Genomic DNA, 23,158 nt, shown 5'->3' with positions numbered 1-23,158 from the left:
CAACAAACTGGTTTCCATCTGCTTCAGCTGTGATTTGCTGTTTGATCAAGTCCTGTTGCACATGGATATAAGAATGTGGTGTCAGAGAGATAAGAGGGGCTAGGTCAGGATGATTCAGTTCTGCACTTCAGGTGATGTCATGATTGCCATGTCACTCTATATGAATTCATCCAAATATCATGAGCCTGAGAGCCCCTCTAGATCTGGCTTTATTCTTTTAGAAGAAGGAAGATTTGTGGTTTTGATTAATATAGATGAGAGATTTGAAACGTGGTTTAAATAAAGGACTTAGATGATGAGACTCGCAATAAGGTACCAGAAGTAGTTATTCCCTAGGCAATTGCCATAAAGTTACATCAAAATTATATTAGCATTAAGAAGCACTGTGAATAGTTTGATTTAGGACATGGACCTAATGAGTCCAGAGGAAGAGCACAAAACTGATCAGGGGGCTTGAGCACCTCCCTCACAAGGACAGGCTGAGGGCACTGGGTTTGTTCAGACTGGAGAAGACAAGGCTCCAGGTTAGGGTTAGGGTCTCTAACCAAGACAAACCATCCCATGATTCTATATATTACACATTCATGTAGTAGGTAGTAAAATTACTGTGATTACACACAAATTGCTAAGCAGATTGCAGAGCACAGGAAAACAAGTCAACAGGAGAAAAACAACTACAAAAGGATAGTGTGTTGGATTTACAATGCCCAAAATGAACTCTCTGCATGTCCCTGTTCTAGCAGTCGAAGTTCAGATAGTTCCAGCCTTTCAAATTTCCATCTGTTAAGACATATTCATAAGCCCACTGACAAGTGTTTGTCATATATCACTTCATGCTAATTAATCTCATTTCCAACACACTTGAATAGCTGATTTTTAAGACTAGAGCCATCATCACTACACATTAGTTGTCAAGTTGATGATATATCCATTTTTTGGGGAAAAAAAGACCTTAAAGTACTTGAACAAAATTATATGAGAATTGGTTTTGAACAGCCATATTCAAATTTTAACTGAAACAAAAGGAAGCGCTGAGCAAAGCAACATAACCCATCACCAGCAGCTGCATTCTTTTGCCTCACCAGTACATTCAAGTTTGTTTCCATTACAGTGAATGAAGAGATCCCAGGATCACAGGATGTTAGGGGTTGGGAGGGACCTCTGGAGATGCAATGACCGTGTGTAATCACTAGTATTCCATTCTTACAGACTCTATGCAACTCACACCTAAAACAAAGGAATTTGGAGACAAGCTCTGTTCTTCAGTTTATAACCTGGAATATTTCACTTTGAGTGCTGCTTGAAAAACAAAGGGCTCTGGTTCAAAATGGCATATGTCTTGATCCAGTTGCTGCAGAACAAGTGATAGCCCTGAATTCTCTGTGCCTCTCTTACAGTCTCCTTGCAGCTTATGAATAAAACAAAGGAATTAAGGGCTAGGCTCTTTATGTTACATTATAACCTGGAATGTGTCTCTTTCTATGCTATTTGGCTGAGAAAGTGCTCTGGTTCAAAACTGTATATATGTTGCTCCAGCTCCTGTAGAGAAAGTGGTAACCTTGAATTCTCCAGTACATTCTTACAGACTCCTTGCAACTCACCCATCATACAAAGGAATTTTGATATATGATGATAACATGGAATGTTTCACTTTGTGTGTTATTTGGCCACAAAAGGCCTCTGGTTCAAAACTACCTATGTCTTGCTCTGGCTCCTGCAGAGAAAGAGCTAGCTGAGAATTTTCTGTTCTTGTTCTTACAGACTCCTTGCAACTCACCCATAGAACAAAGGAATTTGTGGCTAAGCTCTGTGCTTTTGCTTTTAACCTGGAATGTTTCATTTTTGTGTACTATTCAGCAAAGAAGGGGCTCTGTGTAAAAACTGTGTATGTCTTGGTTCAGCTTCTGCCAGATAAAGTGGTAGCCCAGAAATCTCTCTTACATTTGTTGCATGTGGTGTTAGGATCTTTAGCTTATAACCTGGAATAGTGGCAGCTCACCCATTTGAACCAGGAGCTGGGCAAGACATGAAGTTTTGAACCAGAGCTCTTTCTTGGCTGAATAGCAAACAAAGTGAAACATTCTGGGTTATAAGCTACTCTTTTGTTCTACGGGTGACTTGCAAGGGGACCGTAAGAACAGAATAGAGAATTCAGGGCTACCACTTGTTCTCAGCAACTGGAGCAACACATACGTGGTTTTGAATCAGAGCCCTTTCACAGCCAGATAGCACACAACATAAAAACATTCCAGGTTATAGGAAAGAGCCTTCATTTGAGTATGTCTTCTTCATGACTTAATTATGTCTGCTGATCTGTTATGTTCTCCATCTGCAGTAATCATGATTGCATCCCTGTCTTTAATGATCTTGAAGGTCTCTTCCAACCTGGTTTATTCTATTCTATTCTAATCACTGCATCTTTGCTCTTCTTTCAAATGTGTGGTCTGTAGCACTAGAGGGGTAGAAATTTAATGGGCTGGTGATGGCAATGGTGCCTATTCTTACTAATGGCAATGAAAATTTTGACAGAAATAGGGCACAATACAGCACTCATTTTGCTATGCTATGTTAAATGCCTGATCAATAAATGTCACAGTGTTAGTCGTAAAGCTGAAGCCTGTTTACAATTTCCACTTTTGCCCAAAGTCCCTATTTGTTCCCACTTGCACTCAATTTCAATTGTAACATCTGTTGGAAAAGTTGTCTGTCTATTGCTTGTCTCCAAAGAAAGAAACGCCCTGCGGGGGGGGGCAAAGCACTCGCAAGCCCTCCACCCTGTTTTCAGGATGGGCATTAGCCCACCACAAAGAAGTCATTTATCAAGCAATCTGCACAGAACTGAATTTTCCATTGTAATGTAGATTCCTTCTCTAAGTCAATATATAAACTGAACTATTCATCCACAGATATGAAAGTGATTTGCAAATTAATTAATAAACAGTAAGAAATTCTATCTGCATTTTTATAGTAAGCAAATGGAGGTCTAGAGACTAAAGTAATTGCCATGGCTACAGAGAAAATGTCAAGATGAGGAAAAGTACACAGAATTGTCTTTTCCTGCCTTACATAGCAGCCTCTTTTTAGTTTTTTTTTACTGTCTTCTGTGCATAGCTGTTGTTTCTTTCCCATCACTATCACATCTCTGCTAGCTTGTCTCCACTGCTAATTCCACACATTTGATAGACATTTTCTGATTTGCAAGCCTTACTAGCAAGTTTTTTCATTGTGTGTAATAAAATAATCCTTTGATCCTATTGGAATATTAAGGTTGCCTTGTAATGAGACATGACAAAGAAGATACTATGTTAAAACATCTTAAAACAGAGAGATCCTGTGCTCTTAACTGAGATATGGATGTCCACAAAAGAGAAATAATATAAAGGCCTTTGTCTTCCAGCAGTGAATCAGAACCTGGTTGTTTTCTTTCTATAAGAATGTTGGGTAAAACACTGCTATTTTTCTTTCAGGTTTTAAGTTTGGAATCAAGTTTGTGTTTGGCCTGAACATCCATTATTCCAGTGAATTTAGTGGCACATAATGAATTTTGGTTCAGAATAACCAAGTAAGTTTGTTATTCTACATATATTTCTGTAGATGGGTGGTTTTTCCTCCTAAGTCCACATATAAAAGGAAGGGCTATCCTGAGCTGTGAACTGCATGCTCTTATCTTCAGTAACTGGCAGTCACCAAACTTGCACTATGGAGAGCAGAAGCAACAGCTCAGCATAGCTTTACATATCAATGATTTTTCACTGCATGTCAATCTGGCTCCACATGCAATTATAGTCTGACTTGCATATGTCAGCTTCAGCAGCCCTTCTGGCTCGTTGCTTTGTTTAGCCAGGGCTGTGGGTTACAACCAGGCTTTGAGCCAGCACAGTTTTATTGATTTCTATGTTGCACCTGCATTGGAGCTACTGCAGTTCAGCTGCTTGTGACATGCATGTTGTCAGGACACCCAGACTGGGCAAATACCACATGTGGGATCTGTTTTGTGTTCTTTTAGTGAAACACTAAAAGAAAATTATCTTTTAGTACCAAGACTGTAGTGCTTTATGCATTTCCTTAGGTTTATGTGGCTACATTTGCATCAATGTCTGTAAAGCCTTCTGTTATTTACAAATTGTATTTGTCATGCCCTGTTTTTGAGTGAAGCTCTATTTCAGATTTCAAATGTCAGAGTTCTTTGCAAACTTGCACTCTTCACTGTTTCAGTCTTTCAAAGAAAAAGCATCTGAGCAAATATATTTGGGGCTTAGGGTAGGGCTAGAGGTTTTAGAGTGACTGAAATGCACACATCTCATTGACAGGAGTAATAGCAGTAAGATTTAATTCAAAAGTGTGAGAGCAGAATACACAGTCTGAGGGCAACTACTTTCTCTTCCTCCTTTCAAATTCAGGAGCATTAATGTTCTATGTAAAGTCTTGCCAATCCTCTGCACTTCACACAAACCTGGAATAAGAACTCTAAGTACGAACACCTTCCTGGACTATGTGTCCAGTTCTGGGCCCCTCAGTTTAGGAAGGATGTTGAGTTGCTGGAACGTGTCCAGAGAAGGGCAACAAAGTTGGTGAGGGGTTTGGAACACAAGCCCTATGAGGAGAGACTGAGGGAGCTGGGGTTGCTTAGCCTGGAGAGGAGGAGGCTCAGAGGAGACCTTATTGCTCTCTACAACTACCTGAAGGGAGGTTGTAGACAGGCGGATGTTGGTCTCTTCTCCCAGGCAACCACCCACAGAACAAGAGGACACAGTCTCAAGCTGCACCAGGGGAGGTTTAGGCTGGAGGTTAGGAAGAAATTCTACACAGAGTGATTGCCCATTGGAATGGGCTGCCTGGGGAGGTGGTGGAGTCACCATCATTGGAGGTGTTTAGGAGGAGACTTGATAGGGTGCTTGGTTGCATGGTTTAGTTGATTAGGTGGTGTTGAGTGATAGGTTGGACACGATGATCTCGAAGGTCTCTTCCAACCTGGTTTATTCCATTCTAAACAATAAAACAGCTCTGTTGCAAGGATTTTGGATAATTAACATTGTAGCTGAGTTCCTGAATTCATTGTAGTATCTAGAGAAAAAGTAATCTAAGCATTTAAATAATATGGGAACCTATGTATCCATAACTTCACAATTCTAAGTTAAACTATACATAAAGTTATATGTACAGGCAAGACTGTGGGCCCAAGGCTTATAAATAAATACGTAAAGGTGTAACAGCAGTTATCTAGGCTATCTTTGGCATTCTGCTTTTCCTGTTACTTAGCCTTTTTTCTTTTTTCCTCTTTCTTCTGGGGTTATGAAAAGCAAGGGTTGATTTCAGTGGACCTACAGCAACTGAGACTGGTGTAATGCCAGGATGAATAGGGCTGTGGGTTTATTCTAAATATCCATACTGCTGTAGGCATTGCACTGCTGCTGCAAAAGCAACTAGTATTTGGCAAACGAAGATGAAGAAACTTCGACCTGGCAGTTGTTTAATCGTGCTGTTAGAAATCTAAGGCAGCCCCCTCGTGGCCATTGATGTTTTGAAGCAATTGTTTCAAAACCCGTTTGAAAACAGCCGTTGTGTGGAGGAGAAATGAGTGCTTCCTGATTTAACATTTCTGCTATAACAATTGTTAAAGGTGCTGATAACATCAACGGCCTGTGGTGACAATACAGGTCAAAACCAGGTTTGGGTGAAAGTGATCTCAAGTGGTTGAATTGCCAGGAGCAGCTCTCTTAAGGCTTGGCCTACAGCTGGAATCGTAAATCCCTGGCTCCAGCGCTGGTGTTACATGAGCAGACTCTACTGTCCCAAATCAGTTTTCTGTCATAGGACTCTGATCCCGGTTCTTTGAACTGCTTTGGGCCGCACGCTCTTCTCCTTTGGGGAGATTGTTGGTTGTCCACTTCATGTTTCTGCGGCTGTGCGTGACTGCTCCTTCTCTTAGTGCGCTGAGGAGTCCCCTCTTCGTAGGGGCAGAAACACCGCTGGATGCAAAGCCCCATTGTGGAGAGATGCTGCCCTTCCTCGCCGGCGCTTCGGTGTTTTGTTCTGCGAGAACGGGCCGGATGTGTCGCTTTGGTTATGACTGACAGGTGGAGGTTTTGAAGCATTCCGTTCTGTTTCAATCTCTCCGGCTGACACCCGGTTCCAGAAGGGGCGCAACCATCCACAATGATCTCTGCTGCCGGGCGCGGCAGCGGGTAACGAGCACGTCCCACCCCAGGCCCGCCCAGCCCGCCCCAAGGCAGTCCCAACGGCCCTGGCACCGCCGCCCGCCCGCGGCTGCCGCTAGCCAATCGCAGCGGCCGCTGCCGGTGACGTTGCAGCGGCGAAGGGCCGGGGAAGTTTGAAATTTCCGCGGGCGGAGGCGCACGGGTCGGCGGTAGCATGGCTGAGTCGGGGGCGCTGCCGGCACAGAGCAGCGCCGATCTGCAGCGGTGCGCTGACGAGACGAAGGCAGGTAAGGGTTCCCTGTCCCAGGCGGCTGGGAGCCACCAACGGCCAGCTGCGTCCAGGCGCTGTCGCCTGTTTCCCCGCCGGCGGCGGGGGCGGTAGAGCGGCGTCGAGGGGCCGGGGCCGGGGCTGGGGTATGCCTACGCAGCCACATATCCCACCTGGCAAAGGGAGAGGCGAGTCGCGGGAGGGTCGCTGGCGCTGCCCGTCTCGCTTTAGGGCTGTTCAGGGCTGCATTGGCTGGGGCTCGGATAATTCTACAGAGAGAGACTGCTCGGCCTCCCCTGTCCTGCTGCTTGCCCTGTGTAGCTGCGGTGCCCAAGGCTAGCCTTATGCTGTGGCTCGCCTTTCCCCGGGCTCCAAGACTGCTGGTGCGTGCCGTAGGGACTAGAAAATAGTGCCTTGCGAGGGAACGGAGGATGTTCTGGGATACAAAACCACTTTACGAATCTATGAAATAACCAAGTAAGACACCCTTCACCAAGGATAATTTAAGATGTGTTGTAGAAAGTAGGTTCGTGACATAACTGGGACTGAACAGAAATTCTTTGGTAATAGAGGAGTGAGTGATGATAGCATTGAACTGACTGTGGGGTTTGCTTTGTTCCCACTCTTCTTCCCAGATCTGCTCCAGGAAGATGATTTCTGCAGTGATTATGGCAGTCATGACAAACCAGGGACTGCTTTAGGAAGGACTGTGCCTGATAGGAATGTGCTTTTTCCAGACACTTTTCATACTGATCATCTTTTGTTTTATGAGCGCTTTAAAGCTTACCAGGATTACATCTTAGGTAAGTAATTTCTTAGTAGAAAAGAACATGCAGTCAGGTTTCCTGTGACTGTTTAGATGATCCACTTTGAATGGACTCAATTTTGTATTAAATAGCATGAGATGCTCTTAATAACAGGAACTCGAAAAGGTGTAGTGAGCTACTGTAACTTATGCTGTAACCTTAGCTGCTCTAGCTGGTGGCCTGAGGGGCAATAGTTTTAATATCAGTAAATAAAAAGGTGCTAATAGTGGATTCTGGGCCTTCATTTAACTAGTCTTGCTAAATATTTTTCTGTATGTTGTAAGAGTGTTTAAGCTAAGGCACAGATCACAGATACTTAACACCAATGGCACTTAAGCCTTCAGTATTGGAAAGGCTGAGTACTGGACTTCTTTCAGAAAAGAACAAATGAGATGACTCTTCTGCTCTCTGAGTATGGAGAGACAGCAGAAATACTGATAGTTACGAGCAAGACAGAATGAAGTCCAACTTTAGATGTGGCAGAGGAACTTCTCAGCTATGGCAACTGTTGTCTTCCAGTGACCTGGATGCCTTTTTTTATTTATTTCCTTGCATAAAAGTACTGTCTTCAATTTCTTTTTAGCTGACTGCAAAGCTTCTGAAGTGAAAGACTTTACAGCTGAGTACCTGGAGAAGGTCATTGAACCATCTGGATGGCAGGCAGTCTGGCGCACTAATGTGTTTGAGGTCCTTGTTGAGGTAAATGGAATGCAATTGCTCAGGCATTTGTCTCCAATTAACACGATTTACCTCTCTAACAGATCATTTATCTCAAAGCTTATGAGCTGATAGACAATAGTAATGTTTTTATATCTAATTGCTAGTGATGGCTAGAGCCATTGGAGTTTTTTCAGAGTGCTCATTTCTTGAAAATGGAAGGAGGAACACTGAGCTGTGAGGTAGAGCTATTTGTACACAGAGTTGGGCCAGAGCTGGCTGTTGTAATGTGTTTTAAATTTTAAGGCTCTAATAATTTGCCATGTTTTTTTATCAGTATAATTTCCCTTTTAACCCACCTTGGTATTGACAATAGCTCTTCTCCATTGCACACTTCTGTCATAGACCCACTAAGGGTTTCTGGTTTGGTATACTTTTTCTAGGTCTGTCAGTGTCCAAGTCAAATATCTTTGTGCAATCCTTGGATGTTCAATTTTTAGCTCAGCTAGTGACAAATGGCTTTCACTGGCCCAAGCTAACTCTTTGGATTGTTTGTTTATTGTGGACACTTGGCAAAATGAACTCCCAAAGAGTCCCAAAGAACTGTAAGGTATTGATTTGTCTGAGTTTGAGGGTGCTGTTTTCCACCTGTTTTAAAAAAAAGAATGAAAAAACCCCAAATTGATATGCAGCTTAGTAGCCTTGTATGAGTATTATGAGGGATTTGAACAGAGTTTTAAATGTGGGAAAGTCTCTAGATCTGTGGTCTGGAAAAAAAATTCCAGGGTCATCAGTTCAGCTGTAAAGATTCTTTGCTGCAATGTACCTTGGTTTGTGTGGGTCATCAGGCAGTGTGGCCTGCTGACTTACGCACTCCGTGTTAGGCATTCTTCAGCTGTATGGTTCTGAGAACTGTTTTTTCCAACAGGTTGTTGATGTGGAGTACTCTGCTCTGAAAGCAGTTGTGCGACTCAGTGAGCCTTTCCTGTGTGAATCACAGGATAGCACCTTTACCTTTGAGTGCGTGCAGAAGCTGCTGGAGCTGAAGGAGCGTCAGATACCACTGCAGGAGCTGTGGGTTGTGTATGATGAGTCAGGAGAGTTTGACCAGACAGCACTAGCTGTAGAGCATGTCAGGTATGAAAATGCTCAACATTAATTTTTTTTTCTTGAACAATTGCACTCTGGGTGATGCCCTGAGTTCTTGTGGTAATGCTGGCAGCTCCACAAGCCATGCTTTGTGAAGTTCAGTCTAATGATGGGTTTTCCAAGGAGACTACTCACAAAGATAATCTCTGTCCTCTACAGCTACAGAACTACAAGGTATGTTTAGCTGCAGCTTATTGTCACTGTCACACTTCTGTGCCAAAGGAGAGGAAAAAAAATCATTGTGTTGCTTTCCTCCTTCACTCCAGATTTCCTTGAACTGTATCAGTTTCAGGTTCTAGTGTAGTGTTCCTTTCCCTTCTACAACATTTGTTTTTGTTTTTTTTTTCTTCTGTTTTTCTGCATTTTGCCTTCTTCCCCAAGTTTGTTTTTTATTCTTCAGGTGCTTGTTCACATATTACTTGTTCTATTTTCTTTATGATCTTTCTTTCTCTTTCAACCTCCCTTGCTTTTGTATAACCATGCTGTTTGAAAGTTGTCTACAAGTAGCCAGTAGAACTGGATGAAAAAACAAAAGTAGGAGGAATGGTTTTTCTGTCCAGAAGCATGTGAGTTTCAGAAGTGGTGAGTGCAGGAGGAAAAGGAGAGACACATTCTGTTGAGAATACTTCTCAGTAGTAGAGATCTAAGATTGGGTGAGAGAGGTAGTACTCATTGTCATAAAGAAAGCTTAGCTGAAGAATTTCTGACCAAAACCAACACACAAAAAGCCTCAAGATCATAAGAGTGTAAGTCTAGTGTTCAAATCCGTCTTTTAGAGTTCACTATCATTTGTTTTATTAAAGTGGGACTCTGCTATTATGAATTTCCAGCTTCTATACACAAGAAAACCTTGATGCAGGTGAAGGACAAGAAAGATAATTGCTCTGTATGCTAATAGTTTACAGGGCAGTAACATGGAACTGGAGAGAGGTAATGCTTTGTGATAAATTATCAAATTGGTTATAGTCGTGTTTCCAGTACAGTTGTCTCAGCATAGGCAAATGTGGCCCCCTTTGTGTGATTAAATACTTACTTTACTTCAAAAGGTTCTTCTACCAGTGCATCTGGAGGACCTGGGATGAGGAGGAGGAGGATGATTTTGATTACTTTGTGCGATGCGTTGAGCCTCGACTGAGACTGTAAGTGGAACACCTTTTGATGTTATTAGAGTAGAACCACAGGAATGTTGGAGTTGTGACACAGAATGAGGTTTAAAAACCCTTACTTGTTCACTAGTAAGTGAAAGTGAGTTTGTTCTAACAGCCTTCATTATCTGATAGTCAAAATTTTGTAAGTAAAGAAGGTACTGCGGAAGTTGCCTCACGATTTCTGAACCCTCTTTTCCCCAGTAATCCTTAACCTTCCATCAGATGGCACTCCAAACCCAGCTAGAGTCGTCTTTGAAGCACAGGCGTTCCAATTGTAATCCTAATTAAAGTTACTGTGGGATGCTCTGCTACCTCTGGGCATAGAATAAAACCCAGAATGGAACCGAATGTAAACAAAACCCTGTAAATTGGTCATGCTGAAGGAGGAATGTGTGTGTTTCTTTCCCTAGTGGGATTAGTCTGCGTTAGGTTTTCCGAAGGTGAGTTTTTAAGGCTGTTCTGCCATATGGAACTGAGGCAGTGCACAAGGACACAATCTGCTTATATTTTTGAGTGCTAGATAAACAAAGCACACCAGAAAACATACCTTGAACAAATAGTTGAAAAGTCATTCTTGCTGCAGGTTTTCCTCTGAGATTTGACATATTGTTCATGAGAGTTACTTTTGAGTTCCTTCCCTTGTAACTTAAACTTTCAGATATTCATGATGCTGTGTTATGCAGATCCAGGTTTGATGCTGGGGAGCTACATAAACAGAATGTACTTTCAGCATGTTTGCTGTTGATACAAAGTGTGTGTGGGGGTTGGAACAAGATTATCTTGAAGGTCCCTTCCAACCTAAACCATTCTGTTGATCTATAAAACTGTGAGGAGTGGCTCGCACATCATCACACTCTGCTGCCATTCAGCAAAACCTGGACAGGCTGGAGAGTCGGGCACTGGTGAACCTCTTGAAGTTTAACAAGGGCAAGAGTCCTGCACCTGGGGAGTAATAACCCCATACACTAGTCCAAGCATGGGGTTGACCTGCTGGAAAGCAGCTCTGCAGAAAAGAACCAGAGTGTAATGGTGGATAAGAAGTCTACCCTGGGTAGCAATGTGCCCTTGTGGCCAAAATGGCCAATGGTCTTCTGGGGTGTTTTAAGAAGAATGTGGCTGGCAGGTCGTGGGAAGCTTTCCTCCCCCTCTACTCTGCCTTGGTGAGGCTGCACCTGCAGTATTGTGTCTAGTTCTGGGCTCTCCAGTTCAAGAGGGAGAGGGAAATACTGGAGAGAGTCTGACGGAAGGGCCAGGGGGACGATCCAATGATTAGCAGCATTGATAGGTATCTAACAGGTGGAGGTCATGAGGATGGGGCTGGGCTCTTTTTAGTGGTTCTCAGTGATAGGACAAGGGGAAATGGCAATAGACTAGAATACAGGAGGTTTTCCTTGAACTTAAGGGAAAACATCTTTACTTTGAAGGTGATGGAGGCCTGGTACACACTGCCCAGAGAGGTTGGGGAGTCACCTTCTCTGGAGACTTTCAAAACGCACCTGGACACCTTCCTGTGAAACCTCATCTAGGTGAACCTGTGTTAGTAGAGGGGTTAGATTAGATGATCTCCAGAGGGCACTTCCAACCCCTATCATTATGTAATTAGAGAATGTTTGTAACCTCCCCTGAAATGCTCTTTCCAGTGTGGCATTACATAAGCTAGAATATAGCATGTGCTTTACAAACAAAAATTTGTATAATTACCCAGACTATGAAAGTGGCTGTGGGCCTCTCTGAATTTCAGACAGCACACAATGTGACATATGAGGACTCAGATTTGCCTGTATTTTTCTGAGATCACACAAATTAAAGCAGAAGTGTAATATATGGAAATTGTATGCCTTTCCACAGTGTTTACTCCAGAAAATAGCTACTCTGTCGAGTTTTTGGAGTCTTGTGGAGACTGTGGGGAAGGAAACCAGAATGCAGTGATGTGCCATGGAATAATGTCTTCAGTTTTTTCAAAAAACTTACAGCCATTTTTGCAAGCATGCAGAACACTTAAAATGTGTCTTTTAGAAGAAAAGTAAATGTTATCCTTTCTTATATTTCCATATCATACTTGATATCAAGGCTATCCTCCAAGCTACACTGATGTTGGTGCTATCCTATGTTGAGATCTAAGCACTGATGTATCAGTGCAGAAATTAATGCATGGCAACATAGAATTTTCAGATCTCTGAGCACTATTAATGAGAACAGTATCATTACACTGCACATCAGGTTGTACTAGTCTTCTGAGGCAAGTAAAGTTGTGTGAATTGTTGAACTAAAGCTTGAAAAAACAAGGTAGCTTTAGGCACTTTCATATTGACCAGCTTTCAACTGTTATAGCTGAATATTTACAACATAGTTTACTTCAGGTATTTTATACTTCTCTATCACTATAAACTCTGCTGTTAATCATGCTCCACTGTGTTACTCTGTCTCTGATAATCCTGTTGCCAAAATTTTATGAAGCTCTTTGTTTCTGCTCACCCTGTTTATTGGAATTGTATAGGTATTGACTGCTATGATTATAAATTCTCTTTTAAAGAACCTCTGAAAGTTGAGGGAGTGTCTTGGCTGGTATTTCATGTAGCCTCTTGAATAGCCTCTTGTTCAGCTGGTTCCCTACAAAAATTGTGAGAGATAATTAAATCTTGTTTGCATCATTAATTGCTGTCCAGTTTTCTTGTAGTGACCATGATTGGTCCTACATGATTTGCCCTTGAGTTCTTGGCACTGTCTAGCTGGCAGATGTCCTTATCTTTCTGACTTTGGCAATACAGCTTTGGGCTGGCATTTTCTGGTCTGCTCTTTCATTTGTAGAGAATACTCTTGAGATACTGCAAAAATCTACTATGCAGTGCCTTCAGATTCTCAGTTTCTGTCTTGCTTATTCTGCATTTTGGGTTTTTTTCTTTGTCCATGTAGTTGTTTAGATTGTTGCTGATGGAGACTTCATTGTTCTGTTTCAGACATCATGTTTTCAGCTTTTCCAATAAATGCTTAAAGCTAGACCAATTTTTGTATCTAATTACTTCCTCAATTCTTACTGCTTGGCTTTTTTTGTTTTGGTCTTTTATAGTTATGCCTTTGTTTTAGAGTGAGCTTTGGTAACTGTTCAAGATGGATGGACAACTACATAAATGAACGGCTGTATCTGTTCAGAGTTTTGGTTCTGTTGCTTTCAAAAAAGAATGAGCAGCACTGATGTAGACTGCAGAGAATCTTGACTGAAGTACTGGTGCAGAACTGCTCAGATTCTCCAGGTTTATATTTGATCTTTCAAAACTGTAAATGTGGAATATACTGACCCCTTGCTTGAATTGCAGGCATTATGACATTCTTGAACACCGTGTGCCTTCTGGGCTTGTAGCTGATTACCAGAACTTGTTGTCTCAATGTGAAGAGCTTTACAGGAAGTTTTTAAATGTGAGGAGCAGCATATCAAGCAGTGATGTGGATTCGGAAATAGAAAATGTCTCCATGGTGGAAGGACTAAAATTGTATGAGAAAATAGAGCACTTAAAACAGAAGCTAAAGATAATTGAGAATCCTCTGCTGAGGTAATTGGTGGGTTTGTGCAAGGAGGGCCATATGGGAAGCTACCCACAGATGCTCTTTGCAGAAGAAAACTGATGGCTTTGCTCTTTTTTAGGTATGTGTTTGGCTACCAAAAATACAGTGGTCTCCAAGCTAAAGGACTGAGACCAATGGGTACCAAGATCACTCATGTTGTATCATCAACCATGATGGCAAGTCTGCTGCAGTCCTTGATGAGGGACAAACTCTGCCCTACATCTTGTGGTGAAGAACTAGAAATACAGGTACAGGAACTGTCTGCTAATACTGTTTCTCAAGAAACAGTATGGAAGAATAAGTTCCCTTTTTCAGTTCAAAAAAGCACTGTAATTTAAACAGTAAATGGTAAGACTGGAGGGTACAAATGATTTAATTTGTCTGCTGAGTACTCTATACAAGCAGTTTCCTTCCTGTGTGTAGGAAATGAGATACCATGTTCCACTATAGAATTATTAGAGGTGAAGATGTAATGCTTACATTGCTTTTCAAAATACCGATGTCTTTTGATACCACTGATAGTTATCCAGACTTTGCTGAAAAATGTTGTTCTGTGGTTCCAGTTCTGCGTAGGAGACACAATTACAGTTAGGTTTAGTTTCAGTGAATTGAGGCAGGACTTAGAACTTCAGCAGTTAAGAACAGTCTGGACTCCTTGGGCCCAAATGAAATTATTTGTTACATTCTGGTCAAGTTCATGAATTACAGATAACCTGAATGGAGCCATGTGGAAGGTCCTGGATTAACTTTGGGGCTACGAATTAGATTCTCTGGTTCAGCAATTGAAAAATGCTCTCGCTATATTTATCCTGGAGCAGTAAATGTGCAGTGTTTCTGTACACTTGTTTATCCTTCAGTGCAGAATTCCCCATCAATGATTGTGAAGGATATTGGCCTGCCCTCTTTGTATGAGAAAAAGGATTATGTGGACCTGGTGTTTGCCATTCACATCCAAACTCAGTTTTGGGGTGACTTGCAGCCCAGCAAAGAGTTATGTCAGTGCTCAGACCAGCTTGTCGGTTGTTTTCTTTACCTTCTGCCATCAATTTCTTCAGTAATTCATAGCAAGGCTCAGTTCAAATGTTGGCCTAGATCCAAGGCCATATTGAGGTTTGCTTTCTGCTGCATGTGCTCTTAAATCTTTGTTTCTGCCCTAGTTTTCTCATGGGGGAATGGTCATGACATAAACCAAAGGAATGGGGTTCCTTGAGCTAAAAGCAGAAATTACACATTATTGATGCCATTAGAAAGGGTTGCTTTGAAGTAAAAGTGACAAGATTTAATTGAAAGGCAAGATTTTAGGGCATAAATACATCTAGTTTTATAGCATTCTCCAGAAGCTGAATGTATTATTTGTCTTTTGCAGTTTCACAATGATCCACTGACAGCTATAAATGCCTGTTATGAAGGAGACAAAGTCATCATCTGTCCTGGTCATTATGTGGTAGATGGCGTGTTCTGCATTGCTGATTCAGTTCAACTGGAAGGTAGAAAGTTCGCTAGCACAGAGATTTTTAAAACCGTGATCTGAATGTCTTAAGCTGGCTCTGCATACAAGGGTTGACTTTTTGCAGAGTTTGGCAACAGCATTTGCTTTTTTCTTGAAACTGTTCCCCATTCTTCTTGTAAACTGTGTCTGATGCAGGATGCAGTAAGCTGTTTCATCAGCCATGAATTACTTCTGCAGACTTTCCTGAATGTTTAATAAATTCATCATTCCCCCTCCATTTGTCAGGATAAATCCTGATTATATAGATGGAGAGGATTCAAGAGATACATGGCAGACTTAATCTACTGTTTATTTGTTTTTAAATCTAGGAACTGCAAAAGTGATTCTGAGAGCCTTCAGTTTTTAGGATCATTAACTTTAAAGTACTCGAGAGACGTCCTTGTTCTTTGCATGTCTTAATCTGCTTCAGAGGTTTATTCAGACTCACTGCCAGTGTAGCACAGTTGAATACAGAGGGAAAGAGCCAAGTGTAACTGGAACTTAGTTTATGGCACTTACTGCATGTCTGTTATGTGTGTGTGGGCTACCAACGTGGATCTGCATGACGTGAAGCATGTGGGTAGAAAAGGAGCTGTAGATTTAGTGTGCATCTTTTCTAGAAGTAGAAACAGCATGCCACTGCATTGTTCTTGCAAAGCATTTGTTCTAAATACTTTTGCCTTGTCTAGGATATGGTGCTGTCTCTTCCTGCAATTCTCCGTGTAATTCCTCTGCTTTGGATTGCAACAGTGTGCATGTCTAATAATCTGTGTATCACTGGGGTTTCTGCAGCTGTTCAGATGCTTATTTAGCTGTGTTATCTTGTCAAAACTTCTTAATGAGAGTTTAATTTCCTGCTGTTATTTTCTTGTCCTCCTGTTAGTATTGTTTTCTTTCTTGTCCTTCTCATGTATGTTTGATTTATACAGATATGCAGGCTGATAGATACTATACCTGTAGGATAAAAGACCTCAGAGTGCTTTATCTGCAAGAATGACATTGTTCTCAAATTGTGTGGGGTGATATTTATCGCTTTTTCAGCTTTGGGGAAACAGTAATATAAATGGTGCAATAGAAGATTTATTAAAGATGAGCTGCTCTTTAAGGAGCAAGGCACTTAGATAGGTATCTTCAGCATGACCCAATCTGAGTAATGAGTACATGTCAGGGTATTTAATCTTCTTACATGGACTCTTGTTAGAGAAGTTCTTATAGCAACAGTATCAGCTGAAAAACATTTGAAGTAGGAGCATCAAGAAAAAAATTGCTGGCACTAATCTGAACAGCTGGCTGTTTTAGTGGTTTTCTTGGGATGAAGGAGTGACTCATCAGATATAATGTCACTTTGGTTAGCAGAGCTTTTATTTTTCTCCAGCTACTGTGCAAGTCAGTACTAAAGTTGAAAGTATGAGGATTAGTAAATCAGGCATAAATTAAAACCTACCAGAACTAAATAAGGGTAAAGCAGTAGCAGCTGCAGGAAATTATGGAAAGGCTAACTTCTAACACTTGACAAAAATATGTAGCAAAGGCACCCAGGAACTTCCCTTCTGATTGTGCACTAGTTGCTCAAGCTGGGTAGCCACCTGTAGCATCTGCCTCTCTATCTGTGACTGGTGTTACTGGATGCCAATTGCCTTTAGCTCCAGTGGAGTCACTTAGCTTACAGTTAAGTGTACAGCTACAGTGATGTTGTGCATTGAACACCACTTGACAGCAGGTGACTCTGGCTTGTTACCACTTCCTTCTTAACTACTTGAGCTGATGCTTCAGAGGTGAAGTATAAAGCAAGCTAAAAGAATGGCTAGAAGATCTGAGAGTAGTCTGTAGGACAGTTATGCCTAAAACTCTGGCCTTGGATGTTGACGTCTCTCTGTAGTGGTGTGAAGTGAAACAAGATGTGCAATCTGCTGTCCTGTGGTGTTCTGTTACATACTGGAAGTGAACTGCATGTCACCCCCTCCCTAGGGCTGACCTTAAATTGGTAGCAGAGGGAAAAGATTTCTAGATGTTAGAGTGCAAGTCACTTAACTTTGCATTTAGTCTGCTGTCTTAAATGTTTTGCCAAGTCTTGTTCAAAGGTTGGTTGTTTGGGTTTCTTTAGTGTGGCTTGTTTGTTTGTTTTAATCTTTTGACTTGCACATTACAGTATTTATTTATGTACTTGCTTAAAAGCTAACATCCTGCTCAGGCACTTCTTATCTGAGCTTGCGTGTGGTTTCAGAAAATGATAGGACTCATGCTGCTTTAATAGATGTTGCATTATTGCTTTCCTTATCATGATTCTTGTCACTGACAAGCAATAAAAAGTTTACATGCTCATAAATTTCCTTGTAAGTAGTTGAATGCTGACAACTGTAGATGGCTTAGTAAATCAATGTTGGCATGTGGTTGTGAAAGTTTCTTTCTAATCTGAATCAGTCTGGAAGCAACACAGGAACATTGCCCAAGCTTCATTTAAATGTGGAAGCTGAGTGAAGCTTACTAACAATGTCAAGTCCTTTCTACTTGCTTTCTTGTGCTGTGGTGGCAACTGCCTTTTCCATTGTGCTCTTTAGACGTTCTGCCTGCCTTAGTGAACTTCTGTACTTTGCAAGCAGACTGCGTGTGCCTGTCTGTCTGTGGTTACTGCAGCTCCCTGGTCTGTTGTAACTTTTGGGACTGAGAATGTCAACTTTGGCAAATGTGAGGTGTTACCTTTTTGTTCAGCTGTCTCAAATAACTTTGCATTTTATTGTATGTTATCAAGGTAACTCTGAAGTTTGGTTTAGGGTGCCTGTGCCTCGTTAGAGAGGGGATGTAAGGTGTAGTCTGACTGCTGGATGGAAAAAATCTCTTCAAGATTTGAGTTTCATGTGTTCTGTACCGATTAACTGGCTGCTAACATTTATTCATCAAACTTACATCTTTCATCTCTCCTGTAAGGCTATGGCCTGCCAGATGACATCGTGATAGAAAAACAGGGAAAAGGTGACAACTTTATTGACTGCACAGGAGCTGATATAAGGATCTCTAGTTTGAAATTAGTACAACATGATGCTGTGGAGGGGATTTTAAGTAAGTATAAAAACATCTTGACTTTGCTAGTTAATACTTTGTCTCAACAGGCATTTTAAACATGCTAACATGTTGAAGATGTTAACATGTACACAGGTGTTAACACATTTAATATCTTACTAATTAAAAAGTCTCTTAGGAATGCAATGACAAAAATAGTCACTATCACTTTTTAAAAATCAAAAGCTCCACAACCTCTGAGACAGATCTGGTGCTCCCTTGCAGCAGTGTTTCTACTCACACTAGATTAATAGCATGAGCTCAAAGCATGCATCAACAAATTATTAACATTTACCTGAAGTCTATTGTTTCAAAATAGTCATTTATTCACACTGCAAAAATACCAGCAGCTCATCTGTTCATAGGAGTGGTTAACCTTTCCATAACTGATTAATTTAACAGTGTTTGTTTTCTGTTTATGTAGATGTCCATCAAGGGAAGACCACCCTGGAGAATTGTGTGTTACAATGTGAAACTACAGGCATAACAGTAAGAACATCAGCTGAACTACTAGTGCAGAAGTCAGATCTGTATGGTGCCAAGGTACAAATTCTTAATGCTGGCTTATTGCCTAGATTAAAATAAAGGTTTTTGCTTGGAAATAATACAGTTGGTAATGGGGTGACTTCTGTTGTTCATGGAAGAACCTTTACAAATTCATTTTGGATAGCCACATGTTACTAAGCTTAAGAGATTGGTCTCAGTGTAGACTCCAATAGCATCTAGAATGAGGTGTCTCATGCGGATCTGTGTGTGATGTGAAAATGATGTAGTACTGGGAGATCTTTGAAGTAATCATTACTATGTTGCTGGATTGATTAATTTTAAAATTCTTGCTGCACATCACTTTCAGTTTTCTCTGCTCATAATTTATTTTTTTTCATGAAAACTTGGATTTGTTCTGCAAATGATTGACCTTTTTGGACAGCTTGTCCATTAATTCTTACAGAAGGATGATAGATGCAGCATTGAACTTTAATTAGGATAATCTGAAGAGTGTTGGGATCTTTGGGTGTTGAGGTGGATGACTAAAGAACAAGAAAGCAATGTTGATGCAGTGCAGTTACTCTTTTAAAGCTTTTAGGAATTGGTGACAATATTATGGATGAGGCCTCTTACCTTCAATGTGGCTGCTCAAGTTGGTTAAGGCTGTCAAGCTGGAATGATAGAATTTTGCATTGCACAAACTGGTAGATGAACACAAAGATCTGCTACGGAGTTGTCAAGTTAAACTGGAAATGTGATGGAACTATCTGTGAACTGCTATCAATTTTATCTTGCAGGGTGCTGGTGTGGAAATATATCCAGGTAGTACGTGCACCCTGCTAGACAATGGCATACACCACTGCAAGGAGGGAATACTTATAAAGGTCAGTTCAAGGCAGAATGTTCTTGCTTTTCAAAAGTTTTTAGCTACTATAATTAATGCAGATAATTGCATTTAAGTTAGCTTTATAGCCTTGCTGCCTTATGGTAGAACTCCTGTGTCACATAGTCCCTGGAGTTGTTTAAGACCAGGCTGGATGAGGCTCTGGCCAGCCTGATACAGCGTAGGGTGTCTCTGCCCATGGCAGGGGGGTTGGAACTAGATGATTCCTGTGGTCCCTTCCAACCCTGACTGATACTATGATACTATGAAAATGGGGCAATTGGAGCAGGGAAAGGAGTTGGAAAGGTTGGATGCGATGATCTTTGAGGTCTCTTCCAACCTTGGTGATACTGTGATAGGATGGCGATGGTACTTGTTTGCCTGGTATTGGTCCACCATAGCAATATACTTATTTAACTTCTTATCTGCAAGGAAGAAAATGCCTTTTGCAATGTCACTTGCATAGGCAAAGAATAATGTTCTAGCAAATACTTATAAATTCTCCTGCAAACTGGAAGATTTTCCATCCCTTCAGCTGAAAGTAATGTACTGGATTTCCATTTCTTTGCTGTAGAACTTTTTGGATGAACACAATAACGTTCCCAAGATAACCATGGTCAATAATATGATCCATAATAATGAAGGATATGGTGTAGTCCTGGTTAGACCAGCAATGTCCTGTGATGTAAAGAATGCTTCTGCAGAGACAACAAAAGGTAATTTTTTTTTCCACTTCTTAAAAGGAGGTCCTCTAACTAGTAAATCTAGTACACCCAGGTTTTTTGATTGCATCATTCATAATCGAGTCTCTTAAATGTTTTGATAATGTCTAAATAGATTTAGCAGAAATAATTCTTTGTAGCTTTCAGAACACTGGAATTTTCAAAAGGGTGAACTTGTTGCAGAGAGATACTGTGCTATGTGATGTGTGTGCACTTCCACTGTTAAGTCCTTAAGTGTCTGACCTGTGTTCCCTACGCTAAGCAGAGCCTGTGTGACTGCTGGCCTCCTTAGGTCATAGAGAAGCCAGCAGGAGAGCAAGTACAGCTTCTCTTGTAGCTTTTCTGCTTTGTTACTTTTCCCCTCAGTTTTTCTTTCATGGGTTGCAGCTGGGCTCTGCTCCTAGCACAATTATTTTATTTTTATAAATAAGTAATAAATAATGTGACAACTATTTCTCCTATGTCAAGCACTGTCACTAAAAGCAATGTGTAAATCCTCTGTAATTTTGTATTATTACTACTGCTTGGCAACTTGAAAAAGGTGCTTTAAGATGACTTCATCTTGCGCGGTCTTTGGAATATGGGACTGTCACTGAGTTGTTAACCCCAAAAGTGGGTGGGATGAGGTGAAAACAGTAAGACTAAAGAAAATATAATTCCAGGAGTTTTAAATGGTTTTGTGTGATTGATGACATTGTTATTGCTTCCTGACTTAGGGAATACACCCCCTACCCAGTCAGGTGCTGGGCCAGCCTGTGTAGGTGGCTTCAGACAAGAACAACTCTCTGAATGTGTAACTGAGTTGGAGCTTTATGAGCAAGCTGAAATTTCTGAAGAAACTGAAGGCAATTATGAAATTGCAAATGAACTTGGGACTGCTTCTGCAAAGAAGAACCAGATGCACAAGAAAAGACTGAGTGAACTGGGTATCACAGAAGCTGATGACAACTTAATGTCGCAGGAAGTGTTTGTTTCTATTGTGGGCAATCAGTTCAAATGGAATGGGAAGGGAAGTTTTGGTACCTTTCTTTTCTGACAGATCTGACTCATAATAGCATTGCAATAAGATATTTGCACAAGCCATTTTCCCTGCAGCTTTCCAAGGAGTTAACCTGTGCCATTAGCCTTGCATAATGTCAATAAAATGTGACAAATATTTATTTATAGTGTATATATTGCATGTGGAAATTTCGCTGCATTGCTGCAAGTATGGATAACATGGTAGAAAACAACCCTCACAGGGAAATTGTGTGTGTGTTCTACTAATCAGCGTGCTACTTCTTTCCTAGCTCTCCAGTGTTGTTTTTTTATCCCCCACAATGAGAGTAATAAAAAAAGGAAATCTTCAAAGGAAGAACACACAGACTTCATCATGGAAGAGTGGACAACAAGTGTTCAGCAACTTGTGGTACATCTTTCTCCATAGTTTTTAGTGTCATTCACCCGCAACTCACTGCTATTAAACATTGACATACTTTCAATGTTTGGGTTTTTTTTTACATTAAATAGAAACTAATGAAATGCTCTTCCTTAATGTAGTGCTTGGCTGCCATGTTTCATACTTGGGATTTCTAAAAATACAGCATTTGGAAGGGTAGCATAATTCAGCCTTCTGTGCTTTTCTTTGCCTAGCTGTTTATTTCTAAGAGCTATCAGTGCCTGTGCACCTTTTCCTGAGGGAGGACAGCATCTAGCTAAATCCCATTAATCTGAATAAAGAGAAATCAAAATAATGTCTTTATTAGTGGTATTCAGACTGTGCTTTTCAGTCCATTATTGTAAAGCTTTTAAAACCGTATGCCATTTGTAGCAGCTGCGGGTTTGGAAATGAATGGAAAATTAAAATTGCTTTCTCAACTGCAATCTTCTCCACCCACAGCTGTGAACATTCAGTGGCTCACTTGCACGGTGCATTAGTTTTCACTTGAGGGAAGGACTGTCTGATGGAGGACTCTTCAATTACAAATCTAGAAGCTGCCCTTAAATTTTTGTACTGTGTTCAAGAGCCAGCTTTTGAACTGGTATGTGAAATGTCTGTAGGAAAACACTAACTCTTAGAGTGATTCAGTATGTCTTATGAAACAATCATACATGGTGTGAAAAAGAGCACATTGCCAGTGAAATGACTTTGGAATAATTTCTGAAAGCAGCCTAGCAGGCATATGCCTTCACCAGAAATGAATGTGTTGCCTAGAAGCGGATGTAATTAGGCTGCAGATTTTTCACTCTAGCCATTTTTAAAGTGAGATGACAATCAAAATTCACTCACTCTAGTGAATAGCTGGTAGAAAGGAAGAGAAAGATGTAATTTACAAGCCTTTACACACACACACACACACACGCACATTATGCAAACCACAGTATTCATTGCAGCCCACTGCTTCTGTTTTTATTCTGCTCAGGTCATTTAACATCAGAACTAAACTTTGCATTTTGATGAATGTAAATGCCATTGCAGTATCTCAACGTGCACAAACCCACAAACGTTTGCCACTTGGTGACTTTAAAGAAATACTTGAGTGAAGTGAAAGCCTAATGTTAATACTGGCAGTATTTTCATAGCTTAAGCTATTCATTAGGTCATGTGCCATGTTTCATGCTTTGATGTTGTCCCTTTATTTTCCAAGTGTAATCCTTAAAAGACTGGGGCTAAAAACTAATTTTGTGGTTCTTTCATCTTTTCAAAACTAATTCTCAGTGAGCTGCCTTCTTGATGTATAGGTAGCATTTCTTTCCCTTGTACTTCATGTTAAGCCTGGTTTATCTCTTGACAG

The 23,158-nt window shown here is 40.9% G+C and overlaps 1 protein-coding gene across 1 annotated transcript; it reads left to right on the top strand.

Moving 5' to 3' along the window:
* Nucleotides 1-6,770: 6,770 nt before the first annotated feature.
* Nucleotides 6,771-21,705, top strand: SHCBP1 (SHC binding and spindle associated 1). Its single transcript, XM_054169983.1, has 13 exons — nt 6,771-6,809; nt 6,980-7,229; nt 7,816-7,931; nt 8,818-9,026; nt 10,085-10,177; nt 13,501-13,734; nt 13,827-13,995; nt 15,114-15,234; nt 18,162-18,293; nt 18,718-18,836; nt 19,577-19,663; nt 20,237-20,378; nt 21,101-21,705. Exons 1-13 carry the CDS (start codon nt 6,771-6,773, stop codon nt 21,418-21,420), a joined length of 2,031 nt encoding a protein of 676 aa, XP_054025958.1. The 3' UTR covers nt 21,421-21,705.
* The last annotated feature ends 1,453 nt before the right edge of the window (nt 21,706-23,158 follow it).

This window comes from Dryobates pubescens, chromosome 19 (genome assembly GCF_014839835.1).
Source record: "Dryobates pubescens isolate bDryPub1 chromosome 19, bDryPub1.pri, whole genome shotgun sequence".
NCBI classification, from domain to species: Eukaryota; Metazoa; Chordata; class Aves; order Piciformes; family Picidae; genus Dryobates; species Dryobates pubescens.
This window is presented reverse-complemented; position numbering and strand designations above follow the sequence as displayed.

What these genes read in the sequence shown, in the direction of transcription:
- SHCBP1 (XM_054169983.1), top strand. Translation starts at nt 6,771, where the DNA reads ATGCTGTGGCTCGCCTTTCCCCGGGCTCCAAGACTGCTG. An exon ending in GTTGAGCCTCGACTGAGACT is followed by an intron (nt 10,178 to 13,500) that starts GTAAGTGGAACA and finishes CTTGAATTGCAG; the next exon opens with GCATTATGACATTCTTGAAC. An exon ending in ATTGAGAATCCTCTGCTGAG is followed by an intron (nt 13,735 to 13,826) that starts GTAATTGGTGGG and finishes GCTCTTTTTTAG; the next exon opens with GTATGTGTTTGGCTACCAAA.